Consider the following 23067-nt stretch of genomic DNA (forward strand, 5'->3'; position numbering starts at 1 on the left):
TTTATTTTGGCCATAACAATTTCTGCTTTTTCCCTTGCGGGGAAGCTTTGCAAAGCTTTCAAAGTAGATTTTTTGAATTTTGTGAAATTATTCATGGATGGAATACGTGCTGTATTAACTGAGACATTCCTTTGTATGTGTGTTTACAAATGAAATGCATCCATTTATTCTACACTTTATTTCTTGCGGAATGGGTCTAACTTTTGTGCACTATGAACTTGTCATACAGTCGTGATGATGCGTTTCTACCACTACGGCTCTTCGAGGGCCTCCACCACGGCGCTCAAAATGGCGGCGACGGCCTTGGCTCCGGGGTCAGGCAGGGTGAGGCGCTCGGCTGCGATGTAGCTGGCTCTGCCCGCCTTGGCCGCGAGGCTGCGAGTCGATTCGGCGCCGTCGGCTGCTCTCTGGACAGCGGCGCGAGTCTGTTAGGTTTCTCGCGTGCTTGCGCAATCGCGAGCAGCAATCGGAAAACAGGTTGAGGATGTTTTGCCGCACCTGAGCAGCTGCTTTCAGCGCGGCCATCTCTCCGCCGGGGGGCGTGCTGTTGACTTTCATCAGCTCGTCTACGGCGGGGCACAGAGCGTCTAACTGCGGCGGGAGAGGACAGTAAGCGGCTCGGGAAAAACAAACAAAAAAGTGCTGATTAACGTAGAGCAAAAAACATTCCAAGTGACTCACCATGGTTCTGTCTCCCAAATCAGCACCGCCATATCTGTTGATACCAAAATGGATCCATTTTAGCATTGCCAGTAATAAGTCATCAGATTCTTTCAGGGTCCGGTTTAGTTGAACACTAAGCTGATATTTTGCTGGATAAATCACAAAACTGTACCTTTTGCCATCTAGTGGAAAAATCATTTAATTGTTTTCCCTGTCCTGACAGGAGACGTCATCAGCATTGATAGATGAGCAAAGATATCGTTTGTAGTAAATAAATCATTTTCTGAGCATGATGCCTGCTGATCGGCACATTGGTTGAGATCAAGTCAAATACTTACACTCACCTTCTCATGGCCTGCATCCCTGCATGCACTGCATTGGCCCATGCTGCAGCGTGACTCCGCCCCCCGGTCATGTGACCGCTCGCTGCCGTGAGGAACAAACTGTACAACTGACAAAGACATCAATGGGTGAAAAATGCAAAAATTCTTAAAAAACAAAATAAAATCTTAATCACTTACTGCGCCTGAAGAGCCGCCCATTTTCTCCTGAACCAATCCAGCAAGGGCAGACAACAGTTGCCCGGGGCAACCGGGGACCACGTGACTCTGGAGCCACACCTGAATGGCTGAGTGAGCATTGTCTTTCAATGAAGTGTGGTTCTCAAACTGAGACCCGGAGACCCCAATGATGCTGCGAGTCCTAATATTGAGGTCCGTGAAAACAATTGGTCACCTTTGGCCGCCTGCGCATGAGTATTCCCACAGTCGCCGTCCCCGGAAGCACGGTCCAATGCGTTGAGCTCTTCCTGGTATTCCAAAAGTGTAGAACACACCCTCTCCAGCACCTTGCGCATCACAGGACTTTGGGGTCCTAGCAGGGAGGGAAACTACCAGTAAACAGGAAGTCAAGGTGGTGCACCCCGAGAGGACACCCGGTTCGGTCACAAAGGTGCAACAAGGCGCTCTAGCCACAAAATCACGGCTAGTCACGTGTTTAAAAATAAAAACTGCAGACACATAAATTATTCCATGAGTCTCAACCTTCGAGCAGCACATCTTGGGGCCCTCCTGTAGACATCGGGGTCGGGTCTGTGAGGTAGCTGCGGCCACTCGCACAACCGCCGCTTAGGTTCGGCCAGGCGGGGGCACTAGTCTTGGCATCTAGATGAGAACGGGAGGGAAACATTGTAAGCTTCAAATATAGCGGCTCCTCCTCTGTGCTCATTGTGTTTTAGTAAAGTACCACATTCAACAATAAACATAAAGGGGAACATTTGATCACATCACATTTTATATTTGCCTGTTTTAAAGAGTTGTGTCTCCTTTACCAAAGAGTTTAAGTATTTCAGGATTGGCCCTCATCATGGTCAGCGACATTCCAGCCATCTCCAGTGAGGTCATGAAAGACCCGGCCATCACCCTGGCGACCACCATCCCACGATTTTCTGCAAGCATTTGGAGACCATGAGTGCTGTGGGTTATTTTTGTTCATTAGCATGTGATCAAATGCGTCATCACCCAGACAGAGGATGGCGGCACGAGTCACCACGGCCATCTCCAGACGTGACAGCGCCCCGAGATTGTTCACGCAGACAACGAGCACGTCACCTTTGTCAGAGTGGCACAACGGCTCAAAATAAAACACAAATGGGAGGTCGCAAGCAGGATGCCCGGCCTACCAGTCTGCAGGTGCAAGCACGACTGACTCGCCGCGTTGGTCATGTGATCAATCATGGCTGACACCACTTCGTCTGCTGTCGCTACCTGGTGGCCAGAAATACGAGAGGGCATCTACAAAAGTTTTGCTCACTTTGGGACTCACCTTTGATCTTCTGACCCCAGGCTCCCCGTGGATTCCTGCACGAGACAAACAGCACTTGGCCAAGGAAGTTCTGTTTTAATAAAAATAGTGCAGCAATCTTGGCTAACTAGTCACACATTCACTTATCAAATTTTTTTTTAGGGGGCATCACTATGTGAATTTTGAGGGGGTGACTGCACATCAATCTCCATGCTCACCCAGGCCGAGCTCCATGTCACCTGGAGGAAGCTCAAAAGATGGCCGACAGCCCGGAACGCTGCACGGAGAAAAGCTGACTCCCAGCGTACCTGGAACACAACGCGGCGTTGTTTCCTGCTAGTCGGAAAACGGGAACAATCCGGCACGGAGCCTCACCTATGCCTTGCAAAACCTCCGTCACCTTGGCAACGATATGGACCAATGAGCAGCCTTCGTCCGCTAAGGCACCTGCCAGCTAAAGTAAACGTGTCATTACATCCTCCAAATGTGTTTTTGACACTGGGGGGATATTTCGGCGTTTGTCTTTTTTACCTTGTGAATGAGAATAGTGCCACACAAGCCCCGCTTCCCGGCCTTACTGGGGCAGGTGAAAGCGCAGTCGTCAGCGACGACCACCATTTCAACATCCACCCCGTGGTTGCGGGCCTGCTCTGCGGCCAGCCCAAAGTTGAGACGGTCTCCCGTGTAGTTCTTTACGATGAGAAGGACCCCAGATGCTCCTGAAGGGTCAGAGCCATGATTCATCATTTAAAAGCCGGTCACTGCTTTGATTGTGTTTGGGCCAGCAGATTGGGAACAACAGGTCAACTTACCTGCACCGTGTAGGCAAAGTATGGCAGCCAAGATGCTGGCAGGAGGTGGAGATGCAAAGACGCCCCCCGCGACTGCCGCCGACAGCATACCAGCACCCACGTAACCTGGACGCAACGTTTTCAAAGAGTTGCCATGTGGGCTGTTTGAGAGGTGTCAGACGTACCCCCGTGTGCAGGCTCGTGTCCGGATCCTCCTCCTGACAAAAGCGCCACTTTGCCGCTCATTTGGTCCAGGTCTGAGCGCAGCACGACTCGGTGGCCCCGCAGCAGAGACAGCCCGCTGGAGGCCCGGACGAGGCCGCAGAGAGCCTCATCAACGCAGTCCTCTGTAGAGTTGATCAGCTTCTTTGGGGGCTGCAACACAAAAGAAAAAAGTTTGCAAGATTCCTATGACATGGACTCAAATTGAGTACATTTTCTTTTATGGTTTGTTAAACAACACCAGCCTTGGACGATCAATCAATAGCTCCTTAATTCGGAACAATTAGAGATTGGTGACATACATCACAAATTCTGCCTTCAGAGAGAAACAAATACTAGTTTGTAGTAGGTATTTATTAAAAAAAGTGTCCACATCATGAAGTTCGTACTTTGCAACCACAGCAGTTTTTAATATTTCTGTTAGGCATTTTAGCTCCATGAGTCAATATTGTGAAATGAGCAAGTCTAGGCTGTCGTTCACGCACGGACTTTGATCTCAGTCTGCAAAAACGTCTTTTTAAAGGTGTCAAAAGTCCTCATAACAAATACAAACAAGCGGGAAAGTGCTGGACTCTAAGGCTGCCTCTTGAGTCTCTGCATTAAAAAAAAAAAAAAAATTCTTACCTCCATGACAAGTTGACAACACTCGTGGGCGCGCTCCCTCTTTGCTCAGCGTGTGACGTCACACAGATCCAACTGGATTTTCTCCCTTCGAAATAAAAGTACTCAATCGGTATAGTTATCAAATTAAATGTTTAACGATGCGAGAGGGTGACCAAAAATATTAAGAGACCTTGGATTTAATTCACGACCTGTATCGTATTATCTTTTTATTTTATAAGCAAAAAAAGAGCACTGGTTTGCTGGGCAAAACTTACGATTCAAACCAAAATGTTTCTAGTTTAGTGACAAATAATATACACGTTCACATGGCGATCGGATGAAATGTAAACAAACCGATGCATTGTGACTGATTTTATCACGCTACACGCCGGCAGTCTATTATGTGCATATGAAGCGATTATAAACAGGCGTAGCACCGCTCAGTCGGGTTGTCCCGAGCTCACATATCGAAGCAACCCCCGGCGGCGCGACATGACGCACTGAGCTGAGCCCAGCTCGCTCGTCCGCTCAACCCAGCTCGGTTCAACTCATCTCGGAACCGTCCGGAGCAACATGCGCCATGGCGAGCGTGGAGACAGCCGCCGAGCACGAGCGAATTCTCCGCGAGATCGAGAGCACGGACACCAACTGTATCGGTCCGACGCTGCGGTAGGTCTTCGTCGGCCAAAACTTTAAAATGACGACGTCCATTATCGGACAGCTAGCAAACACGCCTTTTTTTTTTCTTTTTTAGCTGATGTTAAATGATAAAGAGCTTAGCTTCGGCGAATGAGCTTTTGTTCACGAATAGATGTTGGCTGGCTACCTTTAGCTGATTGCGCTAACTGATTATAATGTCGGTCACTGCTGTCGGATGTGACATACCGGGGTGTCGAACCCGAAACATTCGGGTTGAAAGAAGGCTACACTGGTCCACTTGTTTGAGTGGCTGGCAAGTGGAAACAAGTGGGGCAGTATTTCTGCCAAGTGTGTCAAATCCAAGAGTTCAGGAACAAAGTTGAGGTGTCGGAGGTATTCAGATCACATCTTCCAGCACGGTGCGGTAGTGGGGAACACGTCTGCCTCACAAGTCTGAGGTCATGGGGTTCGAATCTCAGGGCCGGCCTTCGACATCCAAAAACATGCAAGTTAGATGAATTGAAGTTTCATAATTTGTTAATGCTACTTGCTACTATGCTTTTCAAGTGCCTCCAGCTCATCTGTGACCCAGGATAAGAACAGAAAATCAATCAATTAATAGATTGCAATGCAAGCGTCCAATCACTGAATCACATTACATTGACGTCATCGCTTATGCCGCTCATAGCCACTAGGGGGGGGACATGTCCACCGAGTCAAAGGTAGGAACTATTCAATCCATTGAAGAAAGCGTTCCTGGTTGCGTGAGCAGGATGAGACAAGCAGCAACATTCTTCTGATGCGTTTTGGAGTCGCCCAATCGAATGGCAGTGATGGCGCTAATGCTTTGCTCATTCAATGACTTGTTGTGCTGTGGATCTTCAGAAACTCAGTTATCGCACACCCTATTTAGTTGGCTGACGCACACACACACGTATCCATTGTACTCCTCAACACGTTGGCCACTTCCTGGTTGGTAGGAGGCTTGGGGATTTACGCAGGTGTACAAAGCAAAAGAACACAGGAAGAAGCTCATCCTTTGTTGCTTAAAATAGAACCGCGAGCCTGCGTCTGCCTTCCTGCTCCTTCACCTCCCAACCATCTAGTGCTTCCAGTCTGCCTCCCCGACAGGAAATCACATGACCCTTCTCCCCCGTCTTGTCCAGGTCGGTGTACGATGGCCAGGAACATGGCCTGTTCATGGCCAAGCTGGATGCACGGATCAGGAACCACGACCGCGAGATCGAGAAGATGTGCAACCATCACTTCCAGGGCTTTGTCGACTCCATCACGGAGCTGCTGAAAGTGCGCGGCGAGGCGCAGAAGCTGAAGGTAGCGTGGGGGTGAAGACGAGGGCAGACGTCATATCACCTTCCTCACCTGTCGCTCCTTTTTCACACTTCAGAGTCAGGTGACTGAGACCAACAGGTCTATTCAGGGCGATGGCAAAGAGGCAAGTCTCATCACCGCCACCCTAAACCTTCACCTCAATTATCCTCACAAGTTTTCCTGCTCTTGTGCAGCTCATGAGCTCCATGGAGGAGCTGAGACAGTGTCGAGTGCAACAGAGAAACATTGCGACCACTGTCGACAAACTGACGCACTGCCTGCCAGGTAACACACACGCACAGATAAGCACACAACCCATCCATCAGGTCCTGACACAAACTTTTTTTTTTGGGGGGGGTGCCAGTCCTGGAGATGTACAGACGCCTCCAGGAGCAAATGGACGCCAAAAGGTATGACAGCAGAGTGTGTCTCATGCAAAGCACATGTCCGAGCAGCAGGTGGTGCTCTATGACCTGCTAATGTAAATACAAATAATACAAATACAATACAAATTCAATTCACGATTTGTGTTTCTCTCAGTGGAAACTTTACACAATTTGACTATTAACTAAAAATCTTTGAGGGGATGGGCGGTATAACTTATTTGGATTTTATTTAATTCTGTCAATCTTTGGTCCCTATTGCTTGCGAATATCAATCAGGTTATATTATGACACACTGGAGTAGAATGTTATCCTGTGAGGTAGTTTACCAACCATCCACGAGGTGGCACCAGAGTACTAGGAATTTCTTCCAAATGGCCCGTCCCTGACCTGAAGACAGAAGTCTCTGCTCATAAATGAATGCTTTGTTTGTGTGCTTTTTTGTGTCCCCTCTGAGAGCACAGAGCATCATAAGGTCAGCCAACGTTGACACATGCACAAATATGCGTGTGTGTGTGTGTGTCTTCTGTGATTGTGCTAATTTTCCCCTCATGTCTGAGAGTATTGTATTTAAAAAAAAAAAATTTCGTGTGTTTTAGGTACTACCCAGCTCTGCGCACCTCGGAGCAGCTGGAGCAGACATGTCTTCCAAGGGCAGGCCAGTACCGGTTCTGCACCATCATGGCGGAAAATCTTCCCAAGTTGCGGACGCAGATCCGCGACACGGCCATGACCCAGCTCAAGGACTTCCTGGAGAGCATCCGGAAACACTCGGACAAGATTGGAGAGACGGCTATCAGACAGGTATGTCGGGACAGGGGCCGTGGCGGTCAGACGCTGGATTACCTCTGCGCGCGTTGACAAGGGCACACACACGCCATTCATCAAGCGTCCTCTCATATTTTTGCGCTCTGTGCGCGCACACATGCAGAAATCTGCTTTTCAGCACTTAGCTCATTGTTTTTGTGTTTTCCAAGGCCAAGGAAGCTCCAAGTGGAGGCCTCTTGTTTATTTGGAGAGTGTTGTTGGGTGAAAAGTGCAGGAAGAGGTGGGGGGGGACGGGAACAGGCAAGGAACGGTTGGCCAGGGACAGATGAGCCTCCGAGGAAAAGCGGGCCGACTGTCTTGTCGAGCTGCGCAACCGTGATCTGAAATAAATACAACACCTTTTATTGTTCTATCGCCGGCGGCTCTAAAAATGTTCCGAGCGGTTCAAATGTTACTCATGTTTGTCGCCATTGTTCAGCCACAAACTCGTCTGTCCCGGAACGTCTTCCTTTCCATGTCCTCATCTTTCCATGCATTGGCTCCCTCGCCTCCTCTCGCGTATTTACTCGGAGAAAGACGCCGGGTGTTCGGTAGTCCGAAACACGCGCGCGCGCGCTAATGGGAAACAGATTGTTGGGTCTGTGAAGTGGAAGAAGATTGATTACCTGTATTTAGTTACTGAACACACACATGCGTGCGCGCGTGGCGGAGAGTACCCGCTGGGTCGCCATCATAGAGAAAACGCAGCGGCTGCCCCCGGCCGGCGCGCCGCGTCTGCCCGCCGAGTTCACCGCCGGCCGGGGACGCCCCCCCGTCTGGAGCTTTCCTGTTTCTGACCTGCCGAATCGATTCAGTGACATTGAGCGGCACCGTGTCACCTTTCTAATGGCCGCTGATCCGTTTGTGGGTTTCAGGCCCAGCTGCAGCGCTCTCTGGACAGCTCCACGCAACCTGGGGTTGTCGTGGGCCGGCGCCCCGGGAGACAGCCGGCGGCCGGCAGGTTCACACAGAGCAACGGGCAGGTCGACAGGCTGGAATTGGACTCTGGCGTCCTGGATTTGGGGGATGAAGAGGAGACTGACCAAGTGAGTCACACACACACACAACAATTGGACTCGGTTGTTTCAATTTGAAAACGTGTGCTGAAGTGAAAAGCAGAAACAAATAGTGGCGCATTAATGGGAATGTGGGAATTAACGAGGATGTTTACTCGGAACTTGTGCCACTATTGCCAAAGTGCGGGGACAATGAACTCCTCGAGTTGCCCCTGGCGGGATCCGAGCTCTTTTATGCCGCCGACGTGTTCGCGTTCAAGGAAGGCCGAGCACAATGCGGCTGAACTTGTCACCCTGGTGCTGCCATTCTCTTCGCAGGTCCCCGTTGTCCCTTTTGGCTTATTTACGTCCTGTAAACTGGCCCGAAGCCTCGGCTCCCACAAAGGCGTGACCCCGCGGTCGCCGGGGTTACGGCCGCGTCGGCGCCCGTGCCAACCTTACGCCGTCCCTGCCCCTGGCATGTCTTCCCCTTCCCGTCATTCACGGCTGTCCCCTTGAGTCTCTTCTTCCTCTGCTCCTTTTGTCCTCCTCCTTTCCTCCTCAAGGCCTCGAGATTTTTTTTTACCTGCTTTCCCCGTCTCTGGAATGTCATCGTGCCTCCTCCTATATTCTCGTGAGTGACCTCAAGCAGTTCAGTCCTCAACAAGCACTTCCTGTTTGCTTGTGCGCAGGTGACCGGCGCCCAGGATTTGGTGGACTTCTCACCGGTGTACCGCTGTCTCCACATCTACACTGTGCTGGTGAGCTCATCACACCTCCTGGACCAATTGGAACACCTTGGTTCCGAACCTCTCGGCAGCTCAAGAAAGACGTTGCGAAATGATGCGACACTTGGGTAGCTGCTTCTATGGAATTAGCGACGAGCGACAGCGGCTCGTCGCATGTTGCAGCTTGATGGGGGGAAAGTTCCGATGAAGCGGAGAAGAAGAACCTGGCTGAGGTCCAACCAGGTGGCCGCAGTGTGTGTGTCATGTCAGTTGGAGTGTATGGGTGGAGGTGTAGCCTGGGCCACAACTGAGTTAGCTCCACATTTTGTGTGCGCGCGGCTGCAGGCTTTTAGGGGTTGTGACCGGGGCAACACATCGACTGAGTTGACTGTTTCTGTTCACCGTATGTCTGTGTGTGTGTGTGTGTACGTGCGCTCTCTGGCAGGGGGACAGGAAGTGCATGAACTTTGACAGGAAGGAGAAAGTGAGCGATGGCGGGAGGGAGCCGAGGGAAGAGAGAGGTTAGGGAGAGGCTAACTGGGTGACATGACGGCGAGGAAAGAGGTCAGCAAAAGGTTTGCGGCGAGCGAGAGCGCGTTAGCTACACGCTAGTAGCTGACAGTAGCCTGACATCACTTAGCGATACTAATGCCTTGTTGTTTTTCTCCCCCCACTCCCCGCCCGCCCGCCGGGACCCCGAGGTGAAAAAGGTTAAATCTTTCAGCACCTTCTCCTGACACGGCACACTACTTTCCCTGCTCCCTACCACTTGACCTCGTTATCTACTCGCTGGTCTTATCCGCGCGCCCCCTCCCCCGCAAAAGAAGAGCAGCCGTGATAAGGTGCTGCGTCATGGAAGGAGGAGATACCAGCGCTTTTAGTTTGATGCTGGACGCTTCAGTCCAGCTTTATCTCAACTCCAGGCGCGCGTTATCGCAACTTTCCCATCACAGAGTCATTCTGGCCTTCCATGCCGTTTGGTCACATCCTCCCGGCGCATCTCACGGGTTTTAACACCACGGCACGCTCCCACTTGTACCTGTAATGTGTGTTGCAGGGCTTGCGTGATGTGTTTGAGAACTACTACCGAAAGCAACGGAGGAAACAGGCTCGCCTCGTGCTGCAGCCGCACTCTAACATGGTATCACGTCACTTCGTTTGTGTCCACACACACACCCCGCTAACCGCACTCCCGTAACGTGGATGACAAAAACTGACCACCTTTTGAATCTCTCAAATTCCCAAAATATGCTCATGTGTTGTTCTCCCTTCCAGCACGAAACTCTGGAGGGCTACCGACGCTACTTCAATCAGATCGTCGGGTACGCCGGGTCCGTTTGGACGTGACGCGGTGACAAAAGTACGATGACATCACCTGCAGCGTATGCTCTTCTCAGGTTCTTCGTGGTGGAGGATCACGTGCTTCACACCACGCAAGGTTTGGTCAACAGAGCCTATGTGGAGGAGCTGTGGGAGCTGGCGCTGTCCAAAATCGTGGCCGCTTTGAGGACGCACTCTGTAAAGACACGCATGACGTGAGCGGGAAAAACACGCGCGCAAACACGTACTGATCCCGAGCGTGTGTTCGCAGTCTTACTGTGACGACCCGGATCTGGTGCTGGATCTGAAGAACCTCATTGTCCTCTTTGCTGACACACTTCAGGTACTGAAGCGGAGTGGCTTTCATTTTGTTGCCGCGGCGACGTGTAATTAAAAGCCGCGTTTTGAATGAGCACCTCTCGGGCAGGGCTACGGCTTCCCGGTGTCGCAGCTCTTCGACATGCTGCTGGAGATGAGGGAGCAGTACGGCGAGATCCTGCTCAAGAGATGGAACGTCACCTTCAGGTACATTTGACATGTTCCTGACCTTGCCAGCCCTTCGGAGGTTGCCCGGTCAAAAGGGCGCACACCCAACAGTCAACACAGCGCTTTGTGGGAAATGTCGCCCTTTTTGAAGTTTTAACGAGCGCCCCGAGGCAGGAAGTGTTTTAAAGCCACGTCCGCAACGTTCAGGATGGGTAGTGGCCCTCACAAGATGTGTGCGAGGGCACCGCACGCCATTGTTCCTCAGTCTGTGCAGTGACACCAGTGGGACTTTGAGAGGCAGCGTACAAACAAACATGCTGAAAGTTTTTTTTTTTGCTTTTTCTTCCCCCCCTGCGTGCACACGCACGCACACACGGGAAAGCCACAGGAATGCGTTGCATTGTTGGAGAGGGAGCACTCTCCGGTTCATGGCCTCTCCATGGAACGTTGGAACGTCCGAAGTCTCGAGAGCCAAACAAGAAAGGGGGTGATGAAAGAAGAAGGGGGTGGGTGGTGGGGGGGAAGAAAACCTCAAGCATTAGAATGACACCCCCTCCCCACTCTGCGAGACGACTGCAGCCGACTTCTCGCGGCCTCAGCAGAAAAGACGTTTGCTCACCTGCATCTCCTTCCACAGGCAGGTGTTGGACCAGGACAACTTCAGTCCCATCCCCGTGTCCACGGAGCAGGAGTACCGACACTACACCTCGCAGTTTCCCCTGCAAGACCCCGAGCTGGAGAAGGTAGAGGGCGCTAGAGGCCCGCCGATCCCAGCTTTTCAATTGACATGAAAATGTGCATTGTTGTGTGCAGCTCCCCTTCCCCAAGAAGCTTCCCTTCTCCGAGTTTGTGCCAAAAGTCTACAGCCAGCTCAAAGAGTTCATCTACGCTTGTCTCAAGTACTCTGAAGACCTGCACCTCAGGTACATGTCGCCTCTTTCCTCGCCTTCATCAAAATTCCTCGCGAGCCCGCTCTGGCCTCCTTTTTACCAAAAGCGCTCACCCGATCTGACCGCGCCTGAGACCGCTTTCAAGACAAAAAAGCTGTGAAGACGCCCCCCCCCCCCCCCCCTCCTCGGTGGGTGCAAAGTCCGGTCGTGGAAACGGACGAAATTGACCACGAGGTGGAGCTGCGCTGGCGACGCCATCCGGATTTGATCTGCGCGCTCGTACGGCGGCTGCGGCGCGTGCGTGCGCTGGTTACGCTTGATGTAACAAGGAACTCAAACAAAGCGGCTACTTTTCCACTGAGGAGGCGAGCAATCAGGGAACATCTTGCACTGTGCGGCGGGAGGATTCCACAAAACTGGCACTGGGCCACACACACACACACAGTTAAAATCCAATTCAACTACAAGGCATTTCAGAATAGCGCAATCATTAAACCAGACAGAGCTATAAAGAAAGTAATGAGCACAACTTTACATTTCGGATGCCTACAAAGTTGCTGGACTGAAAAGCAAACGTTTGATTGAAGATCATTTTAAGTTCGCCCGGGGAGCAGGTCGGCGTTCCTTTCCGTGTGACCTTTGCGATTTATACGTAGCTAGCCGCTCGAGATGTCGGGGGAGCATTTGGGCGACTCGAAGAAAGGCTGGAAGGTTAAAAAAGGGGCGCAAAGGTGTTGAGCCGCGAAATCCGAGCGCGGCGTCGGCGAGAAAGAACATGCGGCAATCGCTGCGAGCGCTTTTTTCATGCGTACGACCATTTTGGCGCTTTTCCTTCTTGCTCTGGTTGGGCTGCAGCTTCTGTTGCGTTGTCAACGCCGGCTCTCTCACATAATCCACCCCAGACGATTCCTCGCATTTAGGGAAGCATATGTAGCGTTTAAGTAGCTGCTTACGTGCCCTCTGGCCTCTGGACGCCGCCGTGCTGGCCTCCCCCTGACTGCAACAACCTCCCCCGCCCCTCGCACATCTGTTGTGGCGGCGCAAACGCAATGAAATTTGATCAAAATTCTGCGGTGCGTCCGTCTATATTTGTGCGCTTCAAGGGTTCACTCGCGGACGTTGACTTTTTGACACGCCCCCCATCCCCCCCACACACACACCATGCCGCCTGGGGTGAGCTACAGTTAGAACTCGCAGTGTTTCCAAAAAAGTACAAGAATCCTAAATACATTCCAACAATTAAAAGCAGGGGGGAAAAATTCCTGCAGAAGTGCAGAGTGAGCAGAACTTTGCGTGTGTGCGTTTTCAGTTCCAGGCACAGACAATCGAGTGAATTGGCCGGAATGTGCATATTAGCCGCAGGCCGCTGGAATTGAACTCACAATCACACATGGACGCAGCACAGAGCAGAACCCCAAAGTTGTTTGCGTCGCCCTTAATTAGACTCCATGTTTGATGAGCATTTTGCTGCCCGGTTGGTCTGGAGAACGCGAGCTTTGGCCCAGACAGACGATCCTTGAGCAGACTTCCAAAAGCTGTTTTTCTTCAGCCGGACACGCGGCGCGTTTCAAAGCAAACAAACTCGAGAGTGTGCTGCTGCTAAGCGGCTCGTGAACTCGGAACGTGAGATTCTTGGAAAATCAACAGCTGAGCAAATTGGAAATAATTTCAAGAAATAATCATTTCTCGCCAAAGGATTTTTTTTTTCTCCACGTTAATCTTTGTGTACTTTCTCAGCTCCACAGAGGTGGATGACATGATCCGCAAATCCACCAATCTGCTGCTAACCCGAACCTTGAGCAACTGTCTGCACTACGCCATTAAGAAGAAGAATGTCGGGCTGGCTGAGGTTACTGCGCATGTCCTTGTCACTCTTTGACATTGTCCTCAGCATTGTGATAACTAGCTTACTTGTGCTCCAGTTGGTGCAGGTGATCATCAACACCACCCACCTGGAGCAGAGCTGCCATTTTATGGAGGAGTTTATATCAAACATCACCAACGTCCCGTCAGACACGGCCAACGCCACCAAGCTGTACGGGACCTCCACCTTTAAGGTGAGCGTCTGCGCCAACCCGGCCCGGCGTTTGACGGATATGCCCGTCACGACCCGTCTGCTCTCGCAGGACGCTCGCCACGCGGCCGAGGCGGAGATCTACACCGGCCTCAACGCCAAAATCGACCAGTTCCTGCAGCTGGCGGATTATGACTGGATGGCGGGCGTGCCCAGCGGCGCGGCGCCGGCGCCCAGCGACTACCTATTGGACCTGGTGGCCTTCCTGAAAAGCACCTTCAGTGTCTTCACCAACTTGCCCGTGAGTCGTCAGACAGAAAGCGAAATCGTTTTGCGAAAAGAGTACGCCACCCTTACAAAGCAGTCTTGCACATTCAAGATGGCCGACATGCTTTCGTAGCCCCCTCGAGCTACGGCGTCTACGTGAACAAACGCGTGTTAGCGCCACACGTCGACGGGACGTTACGAGGCGCTCGCGTCGCTTTAAGATCGTTAACGCCACGCCTGGCTCAGCTCATTAACGCGCTCAGCTGCAGATTACGCCGCCGCAGCTCAGATTATCGACTCCGTGGCCACGCATCGGCGCCGACGCAACACACCGACGCGGTCGTCGTGTCGCCATCGAGCCGGTCCGATTGTTGCTAGAATATAAACAAACGCACACACAGGGCGGTTGAGCAAAGTGTTTTTCAACACTTCTAAGGAGCTTTACTTTCCACCCCCACGAGCCCCGGACGTGACCCTGTCACACACACACAGAGTGGGGCCGCCTAAGCAGATCGGATGCTGCGGATCAGTAAATCTGAGTGGCATGACCCTCTGAAATGAGAGAAGTGGAGTTGCTCACACTCTGGGCCCAAAAGTCACATCCTGGTAGCGTTACCGCGTGACCATGAGGAGATCGTTACGTAGCGGAAAATCGCTTCGCAAATTTAATTCCGTTATGTGACTGTTTGCAAACAGAAGCGATTTAGTTCCCCTTATATAAATAAAAATAAAAAAAATATATATACATATATAATTAATATAATATATACAGAAAATAAGAACCTACAGCGAGTTGTGTTTACCTTGTTTGAAATCGAGTTTAGTATTTAAAAAAAAAAGTTATTGGGATTTCAAAAAATGGGATTTCAGAATCGCCCTTAAATTTCAGCCGAAATCCAAACAGACACAACTTTCTTGTGAGTAGTCTATTTGTGGTTTATGTCTCTCCTCATTCAGGGAGCGCCCGTAGAACATGCTATCTTGCCGGTGAGTATGTGTGTGTGGCGCCTTGCTAACCCCTCAACGTTTGCCCTCACGTTGTGGCCCGAGACTTCAGCCAGCCAGCCAGCAGCATGTCCAGGAGCAGTCGTGCACGTTTGTGTCATGTGTGAAGTGTTCTGACGCAAATGTGGGGGGGGTGCAATTTAGACGCCATCAAGATCTCGCTCATCTTGTGTGCTGTTTTGCAGATTTTTCTAATGATAGTGGTAGTAAGAGGCGGGTTGAGTCCCAACTGAAGGCCCAGTTGCAAAAGCACGGCCCGCATGTCAGTCGGAACCGTGCCAATACAATTAGCTCGTTTCACGCTCAATCTCACCCTATTATGACTGACCCAGAGGTTGCGCGTGTGTGTGTGGACATCCGGTGTGTGTTCCTCCAATGTGTGTAATTGGATTTCCACGCGAGGTGAAGCCTTCGTGAACTAGGGGTGGGCCGGAAGATCGTGTTTCAAGCTTCTTCACACCCCCTCCTCAGCTCCCCTGGCAGCTTTTTAACAGTGTCTGTTTCTTGGTCAGGGCAAAGTGGCGCAGACGGCGTGCATGTCGGCGTGCAAGCACATCTCCACGTCGCTGATGCAGCTGCTGCTGGACCCCGAGGTCAAGCAGATCTCCATGGGGGCGCTGCACCAGCTCAACGCCGACGTCGACGAGTGCGAAGGTGAGCGCTGGTGGATGACGCAACATTGCTCATGTCCATGACACTCGTGCAAACTCGCCTACGTCACACCCTGGCCCACCTGGACACGCCTTTTATGTAAAGCCAAACATCTCGCATACGGTTACGACAATACGCATTTTATGCTTACAAAATATCCGTGGGCAAAATTTTGGGGGATTTAATTGGTTCATCTGGATTTTCGCTGACTACGGAAAATGGGGGTGCAAAGTACATGACTTTTTTAATCCGTGCTGCGGGTGTAGTTTGTATTCTGACCCAGAGGGGGCACTGTGAATCAACTTCCACTTCCCGCCGGGTCAAAATCGGAACTTTTTCTCCCCAAAGACACAATTTAAAATGGATTAAAAGGAGACAAAAGGCGCAATGGGATGAAAGGGCCCGAGGGAAAATAGGATTAAATGAATGAGGTGCGAGGAGGAATAAAAAAAGACGAATTCGGCAGACAAAAGAGAGAAACATGCACGGCTGAGGGGAGCGAGGGAATGAAAACCAACGTGGACTTTGAAAGGGAGGGATTAGAGGTGAACTTTGGGCTTCAAACATGTTTAGAGAAAGATGGCCGCCATCAAGCGCCACGCAGGAAGGAAGCGACAGACATCAGACAGGGGGGGTAAAGGAACAAAGAAGGAAAAAGGAAATCAAAGTTGAGTCGCTGGTGTCGGCGTTCAGCGGCAAAGCCGCCTCTTGTGTGTCACGGGGTCACTGGAAATGGCAGGCATGTAATCGGCACCGTGGTGCGTAGGGGCCGCCATTTTGTGTCAAGTGAAAGCCTCATCGGGAAACATCGGTGCTGTCCAAGCTATGGCCTGAGGGGCCATTTTTGGCCCACTGTTAATTGTTTTAAGCCTATTGTAGAAGCGACACGGAAAACTTGTTTTTTTGGGTGCAAAGTTCTACAAAATTGCTTTTATAGCGAGCTTTTCCAGATCAGTCAAACGTTTCTCTGCAACAAATGAAATCAGCGCAGCAATTGGCGCGAGTCATGCTTTTTGACTGACAGCCTTTCATAGTAAACAAAAGCAAACCATTGAGTTGACTTCATCTTCACAAACTCTCTCTCTCTCCGAGAGTGATGCAATCGGTACGAAAATGAGCTGACTCAGCAGTTTCATCGGCGGAAATAAATCTGCTTGCGCTTACTTCTAGGGCTGCGCAGTATATCGAATAAATATCGATGCCACGATATCGGTAAACATCATCGAGGCTAAACATCACACGCAAAAAAAAAGAAAATCCAGACTTTCAATCTCAAGGCAGCACAATTTCACGTTGGCCCTTGTGGATTTTTTGAGAAGCAAAAGCTTGGCCACCTCTGCTCCCTCGCACACCTCTCCTCTTCCCCGTGGGCTCGTTTGCCAAGTGACGCCGAGACCCCTGCTAGCACTCCGCACGCACCAGCTTCACCACAACAATGCCATGCTACACACGGACACACACACACACACACATACGCACTCTCCCCTCTCTGACATGACTTGAACAGCCACCCCTCCCCCCTCCTGCTCCTCCCCCCCCCGCCCGTCATTTGTCTGCCAATCTGTCCTGATGCATAGCGAATCTAACCAGGTCTTTTATTCTTCCCTTTTTTTTTTATTCTTCCCTCCTCCTCCTCCTCTCTTCCCTCGCTCCGGGGGTGGACCGTTTGTATTTTTCCCACAGGTTTTGCCAGAGCCGGCCCGGTCGCAGGCTTCCAGGGTGACACGTTGCTTCTGGCCTTCAGTGACTTGAGACAAGTAGGTCTTTGTCTACGTCGTCGTTGTCGTCGTCTTCTTCGGTCCTTGCTGTCTCCCCCCCCCCTCACTTCTTTCATCCTTCCGCACATCCTCCTCCTCTCCTCGGACAAACGTCCATTAAAAGTCTGCAGACTTCTTGGGAAGAGAGTCGTGTTTTACTTCACTTGTAATTTTCTTGCTGCCCTAATTTTATATTAAATCAATCCAAATTTTTTTAGTATTTTATTTTATCTTTGATTTCATTTTCATTTTTTTAGCCAAATTCAAAAAAAAAAATCAACATGAAAATAAATAGCAAGGAATCAATGAAATCCCGAGAAGATTCCCCGACAGGAAGTCTCCCGGCTCGGCGTCTCACGCGGGCCCAAACAGAATCGCCGTTGGTGTTTTTTGGAACTCGGGCGGCTGAGGTCGGCTTGTGTGCGCGTGACAGCGGATGACGGATGGGCCGGCAGGACGGAGCGGGAAGGATGAATGAGGTGACGGACAGAGACGGATAGCCCTTTATCCCCGCTGTCACAATCCCGCTTTCTCCCCGCCTCGCTTCTCTTTCTGCGCCTGTCGGGATGATGCAGTGCCTCGGCTTCATCCTCCTCTTCCTCATCTGGTCCCTCCTTTTCCTGCCTCCCGTCCATCTCCTTCCTCCGCATTGTTTCTGACGCCATTCTCATCACGTCAAAAGAAGCTTTTCATACCTCGCATGTGTCACGTGCCAGCGCTTTCACAGGCGCATTCTTCTCACGCGGGCTCGCCGCTCCCGTACGCCCTCCGTCGAGCCCGCCCAGGAACGCTCGATAAATCACGCTGACGGGGCCCCGTTAGCCGCTTGCTCCCGTAGACATTTTTCTCTGTCAATTATGTCACGTTTGAAGAATTCTCTCAAGCCGATCAACGTGACTGATTAGATTTTCCCATTGATTTGACCGGCTGGAAAACAAAAAATTCAGATGCGGAAAATCTACTCGAGTGATGCACTTGCGTATCAAATCGATTTTTAAACCCTGTATGAAATTGAAAGGCCATTAATCTATTCCAGCCCCCCAAAAATAAAAGCGCTGTAGGAGAATGTCAAGAAATACACAAGAAACGGCAGACATTGTATCGGTGGCTCTCCTTTCCCACACGCGAGGGCATCTCAACACCTAAATTGCTCCCATTTAAAAAAAAAAAAAAAATCATCTTTGCAAAGGCAGAATCGGCATAGCTATTTTTAGACTGGACGCAAACGCGAATGTGTTTCGTCGCACGCTAGCTCGTAAGCCGATGTCTCGGCTTTGGCGGCGTTTTCGATTCGGGTCCCGCTTGTGAATGTGGCGGCGTGTTGATGCCGAGTGAAAGCGTCCAGTCAGGTGAAAGTGATACGTACAGGGTGGTCTCTCGACCTCGCTCCCCCTCGCTCTCCTCGGGAGGCCGACACTTCCCTTCAAGCGTGTGAGCGCTCACATGGGGCGGTTAGGGGGGGTTCGCCATCAATAGTGAGGCGAAAAAGGCCGAAAGGGAGGATGAGCAGCAGATGGACGTGTAAATGCTCGCCCGCCGATCCCGTGCACACACGCAAACGTGACTGTTTTTACAAACACAAAATACGACACTTTTGATGGACAAAGAAAAGCCTTGATGGACCCCCCCTCCCAAATTCCCCTACTTCCTTTTTGCTTCCCGGTGTGTGAACAAGCGTATCAATAATGAAAAAAAAAAAATCCTAATTTGGAAGTTTAAAGGTCAAACGAAGTTCACCCGGAAACGTGAACGTCCGTTTTATCCCGAAATCGGAACATCCGCCGCAACTTTAGCCTACTGTTTGTCGATCATATATGAGGATAAGCACTACTTTTATCTGCGGTGAAAGGGTGATTACATGATATCAGAGAGACACACACGCCGGTGCAGTGCAGTGGAAGGTCAGTGGGCTCACTGGTGCCAGGGAGGGTGGAAACTTGTCTTAAGACCCCCGCAAGTCTCTTATCTGATGCCACATGTGTGTGTGCGCATACAGCAGCTCGGGCTAACGCGGCGCCCGAGATGACGGCGCAAAGTAAAAGCGTTCTTATCTGCCGGGATTTATGACTTCAAGCTTGTGTCGGTGTGGGAGAGGTCGCCGCGCGTTCTTCTCGACCCCCGCCTCAACTTCCTGCCCCGTCTGTGGCCGGGCCTTATCGCCGTGACGACGGGTCAGCCAGTGGTCATGACAACATCGCCGCTCGGGGGGCCCGCCCGATGGGACGGGACGGCCGCTTCCGAGCGATAGGCGCTCGGCATGCGCCTGCGCCTCGGCATCGGCTCATTGTTCCGCGCTATCGGACGGGCCGATAGCACCTGCGTGCGCGTGCGCTTCCTGTTTGCGCCACGGCGGCCATCTTGGTTGGCGATGATTAGTAAGCCGTAATTGCGTTCATGTGTCGGTATAATTTTTCATAGTACAACATTTGTCTTTATTTCTTCGGATTTATAACGTAATTATAATTCATGAACCAATTATTTAACTACTTTACTACCCTTTATACTCATCAAGTGGAATCCAACTTGCCCTTTACTTGGCAAAAGTGCGCAAAACGATGGGAGTCAAGGAAAAAAAAAACGTAAACGTTCAACTAAACATTTCATCGTTGTATACTGACGTATATTTGCAAATAAATTCATATTTTGCCTGTCCTTCGACATATTTTTATTATTTTATAGTAATAGTAAATATAGTAAATATATTGTCTAAGTCATTATCACACTAAAATATTTTTTCTTTCTGAGTCTATCTAATATTTTGTCTCTGGAAAGTCCTGTCACAATATTACCTAGCCCTGTTTTTTATTTCACTAATATTTTTCGATTGTTCACAATGAACCAATTATAGAAGTTCAAAGATGACCAAATAACCGAATGTAACAGCAATCTTTTTATTTGGAGAAGGACTGGCGTGTACCTTTGGTGCCTCCTCGCCGCCGTCTTGCGGCACTTTTGTTTGCGAGCGGTCGCGCCGGCGTGACGCCGCGCGCTTCGCCCGCTCTAAGGCACCGGCGGCTGTCGTCCAAGTGGCTTGTGTATTTCCACTCCCTTCCCCCAACATGTGGTTTCGCTCGCCATCCCTCTGCATCCCCCTCGTCCTCTCTCATCCCTCGCTCACATATGGTTTCTCTCTTGTGTGTTTGGTGTTACCCGGAGTTCACTGGGGCTCCCGGCTCGCGTGTTCTTAAAGGCGCGGATCGTGCGTGCGCGGGATTGGGGGCAGGTTATGCAACACTTTGAAACGTGGGTCACTTATTTTGTTGTTGTTATTGTTGTTGTAGCTGCTGGAGCTGTTCACGCAGTGGGACTGGTCCAGCTACCTGGCCGACTACGGCAAAGCCAGCTGCAAGTATCTGCGCGTCAACCCGCACGCCGCGCTGGCCGTGTTGGAAAAGTGAGTGGCCTGCGCGCCCCCGTCCTCATCCTCAAGCGCCGTCCGCGCGCTCAGCTCTCTTTTCTCTCTCTTGTGTTTGTCGCGTGTCGGCAGGTTGTCCAAGCCGTGAGTATTGTTTTCCGCATGTACGCGCAAACGACTTGCAGTGTCTAGTTTGTTCTGATTTGCTGCCATTTGAGTAACGTGGGTTAAAAAAAAAAAAAAAAAAGTGCAATTAAGGTTACTGATACCTTTGCATGTGGGAAAGGAGAGCCACAGTCACAGATGTTTACGGAACAGGACGTACGGGACTCGTACGGACTCACACGTGGACTAACCGCCCAATCTGACGACAGTAGAAGTTGGTCAAAGTTGCATGTTGTGCACATGTTTGTGTTTTTTTTGGGGTGCTGTGATTAAATGCCACAATCCCAAGAGATGACAATGAGAACGCCGACTGAAGTGGACCATTACAGAAAAATGACAGCAACTCTTCATTGCACAACTCCTGATTAACATGCAACCAAGTAGAAGGTTTTGAGGTGACTACTTTTTTTGTAAACAATTAAGAATCTAATTGCTACAAAGAGAGGAAACAGGTGAGAATAAGAAGAGTGTGGATTTTGCGAGAAGGTTTTGGCAATGATCGCTTGCGTGACAGGCGCACGGGGACTATCCGCACTTTGCTTTTTAGTCAACAATTATTGTAAAATACGCATTGAATTCTGTCGATGGGCAAAACTGCTATCAAGGCCTAATGTTTCATTTTCCAAAAGTTTCTTAGCAACTCCTAATTGGGCAACACTGATTCTTCTGTGTTTCAGGATGCGGGAGAGCAGCAGGAAGAACGTGGTCTTCGCACAATTCCGAAAGACGGAACGCGACAGACAGAAGCTCATCGACACCGTCATCAAGCAGTTACGCAACCTCATCGCACAGCACCAGGCCTGAACGGACACCCGCGCACCTCTCTCCCGAACAAAAGCCACATCTATGCATTCTCACCGACGGGGATTTGTTTCTTTTCACTTCACAATAAATGTTACAACACTTGTATGTGATAGACCGTGTCGTGTCATCATTACGCCGAGGAGGAGGAGCTTATCCTACCTTCAATCGGTGCTTTGCTTTTGGTGATGGTGGGCAGTCACATCACTGGTGGAAGGCATCCTAAACCAATGCCAATGTGGCCATTTTGCTTCTGTCAAAAAAAAACAGCACATTAGTGTAACTTGCTTCAACTAAAGTTCAGATTATTGGGCTTTCTCATGAAATTTATTGATTAGTTCATAATGCACGATAGACTTGACAGGTGAAATGATTTTGATTCTCGAAGATGTCTTTGCTTGCACACATATGTTGCATTCTTCAACGAGCTAAAGCCAGAGTGTGTTGCACAACAGATGTGAGCTGTCGGGTCTAATGCCAGCATTCGGCTTAAAGCGAATTATTTCTCTACTTGTATTTTTATTTTTTTAGCGTAACATTTACCCAGGTAAAGGCGTTGACAACAAATTTGCGTTTGCGTTGCTGACCTCAACAGAGTCAAATAAATCAAACTATGTAAAAAAAAAAAAAAAAAAAAGTGGCAGTTTTATAACGCATCATAAAATAAAGCATCTCTCGTTAATTTTTTATAATAAATGCATGTTTTCCACAGGAAAAGATTATACTGGAATAGCAATTTTTTTTAATAAAAATCCCTCCTTCACGTCAATTGGGCAATAGTAATAATTTACTTGTCACTGTTTTTCCATTACTTTTGATGATTTTAATAAGTTGTTAAAATACATTAATAATGAAATGCTGTGCCAAATGTGTACATGTAATACTATGAAGTGACAACTGAATGATACATCGATGTGGTTTTCTTGTGACATTCCAAAGCGTTGGCACGCAGCTGTGCGCCGCGTTGCCACCAGGCGGCGACATTGCGCTTCCGTCTCAACAACAAGCAGGAGCGGAGCGCAAGATGCGCTTGAGACAAACTCTCACACAACCACGCACGAAACCGTTGCGTACCTATGACGTGACACTTGTTTCCCCACACAAGATCGATTAAGGCCAATTTAACTTCTGTAGCACCAGCTCCTGCGCAGAAGTTGTCCCAGCAAGGGCGCGCGCTTCTCCGACGTGAACGGGCCAACAAAAGCCGCTCGATCTAATTCAAACATCACCACTTGACGCAGCTGCACGCCAAAAAAAGCAACTTTTGGAAAGTTGACGTGAGTTTGGCGCACTTCCGGCGCGCAGGTGACTAGTTCAACAGTTGACACGCCGGGCGCACTCCTCCTCCTCCTGAGAGGAGATGTGGGTGGGGTGGGGGTCCTCCAGGAGCCGA

General features: G+C 50.2%; 2 protein-coding genes and 1 long non-coding RNA gene across 7 annotated transcripts in view; 1 reads left to right on the plus strand and 2 right to left on the minus strand.

Annotated features, from left to right (window-relative positions):
- Nucleotides 1-150: 150 nt before the first annotated feature.
- On the minus strand, nucleotides 151-5262 carry tkfc (triokinase/FMN cyclase). Of its 2 annotated transcripts, none has more exons than XM_037260325.1 (18): nucleotides 4968-5262; nucleotides 4104-4188; nucleotides 3443-3623; nucleotides 3279-3383; nucleotides 2998-3185; nucleotides 2842-2920; nucleotides 2685-2774; nucleotides 2488-2522; nucleotides 2345-2429; nucleotides 2184-2273; nucleotides 1994-2110; nucleotides 1707-1826; nucleotides 1399-1536; nucleotides 1185-1291; nucleotides 1008-1114; nucleotides 682-715; nucleotides 499-591; nucleotides 151-407 (listed from the first exon to the last, which is right to left on the minus strand). In XM_037260325.1, exons 2-18 carry the CDS (start codon nucleotides 4107-4109, stop codon nucleotides 252-254), a joined length of 1731 nt encoding a protein of 576 aa, XP_037116220.1. In that variant the 5' UTR covers nucleotides 4110-4188; nucleotides 4968-5262; the 3' UTR covers nucleotides 151-251. The 2 variants fall into 2 exon arrangements, with proteins under 2 accessions (XP_037116220.1, XP_037116219.1); XM_037260324.1 differs by having other exon boundaries at nucleotides 3443-3632.
- exoc6b (exocyst complex component 6B) lies at nucleotides 4336-21789 on the plus strand. Of its 4 annotated transcripts, XM_037260251.1 has the most exons (24): nucleotides 4336-4751; nucleotides 5888-6053; nucleotides 6127-6174; nucleotides 6245-6335; nucleotides 6415-6460; nucleotides 7033-7237; nucleotides 8116-8286; nucleotides 8928-8996; nucleotides 10021-10104; nucleotides 10239-10285; nucleotides 10361-10481; nucleotides 10555-10626; nucleotides 10711-10808; nucleotides 11407-11512; nucleotides 11583-11692; nucleotides 13397-13508; nucleotides 13582-13716; nucleotides 13786-13974; nucleotides 14898-14927; nucleotides 15458-15599; nucleotides 17280-17353; nucleotides 20635-20747; nucleotides 20841-20852; nucleotides 21551-21789. In XM_037260251.1, exons 1-24 carry the CDS (start codon nucleotides 4663-4665, stop codon nucleotides 21675-21677), a joined length of 2457 nt encoding a protein of 818 aa, XP_037116146.1. In that variant the 5' UTR covers nucleotides 4336-4662; the 3' UTR covers nucleotides 21678-21789. The 4 variants fall into 4 exon arrangements, with proteins under 4 accessions (XP_037116146.1, XP_037116148.1, XP_037116147.1 ...); XM_037260253.1 differs by lacking the exon at nucleotides 14898-14927 and having other exon boundaries at nucleotides 4341-4751; XM_037260252.1 differs by lacking the exon at nucleotides 20841-20852 and having other exon boundaries at nucleotides 4342-4751.
- Nucleotides 21790-21836: 47 nt separating this feature from the next.
- LOC119128276 overlaps nucleotides 21837-23067 on the minus strand; it is a 32716-nt gene continuing 31485 nt past the window's right edge. The window contains exon 5 of the long non-coding RNA XR_005098960.1: nucleotides 21837-21927. This is a non-coding gene — a long non-coding RNA (uncharacterized LOC119128276). The remainder of the gene's footprint in view (nucleotides 21928-23067) is intronic.

The sequence above is a fragment of the Syngnathus acus genome, chromosome 10, assembly GCF_901709675.1.
Source record: "Syngnathus acus chromosome 10, fSynAcu1.2, whole genome shotgun sequence".
Classification (NCBI taxonomy): domain Eukaryota; kingdom Metazoa; phylum Chordata; class Actinopteri; order Syngnathiformes; family Syngnathidae; genus Syngnathus; species Syngnathus acus.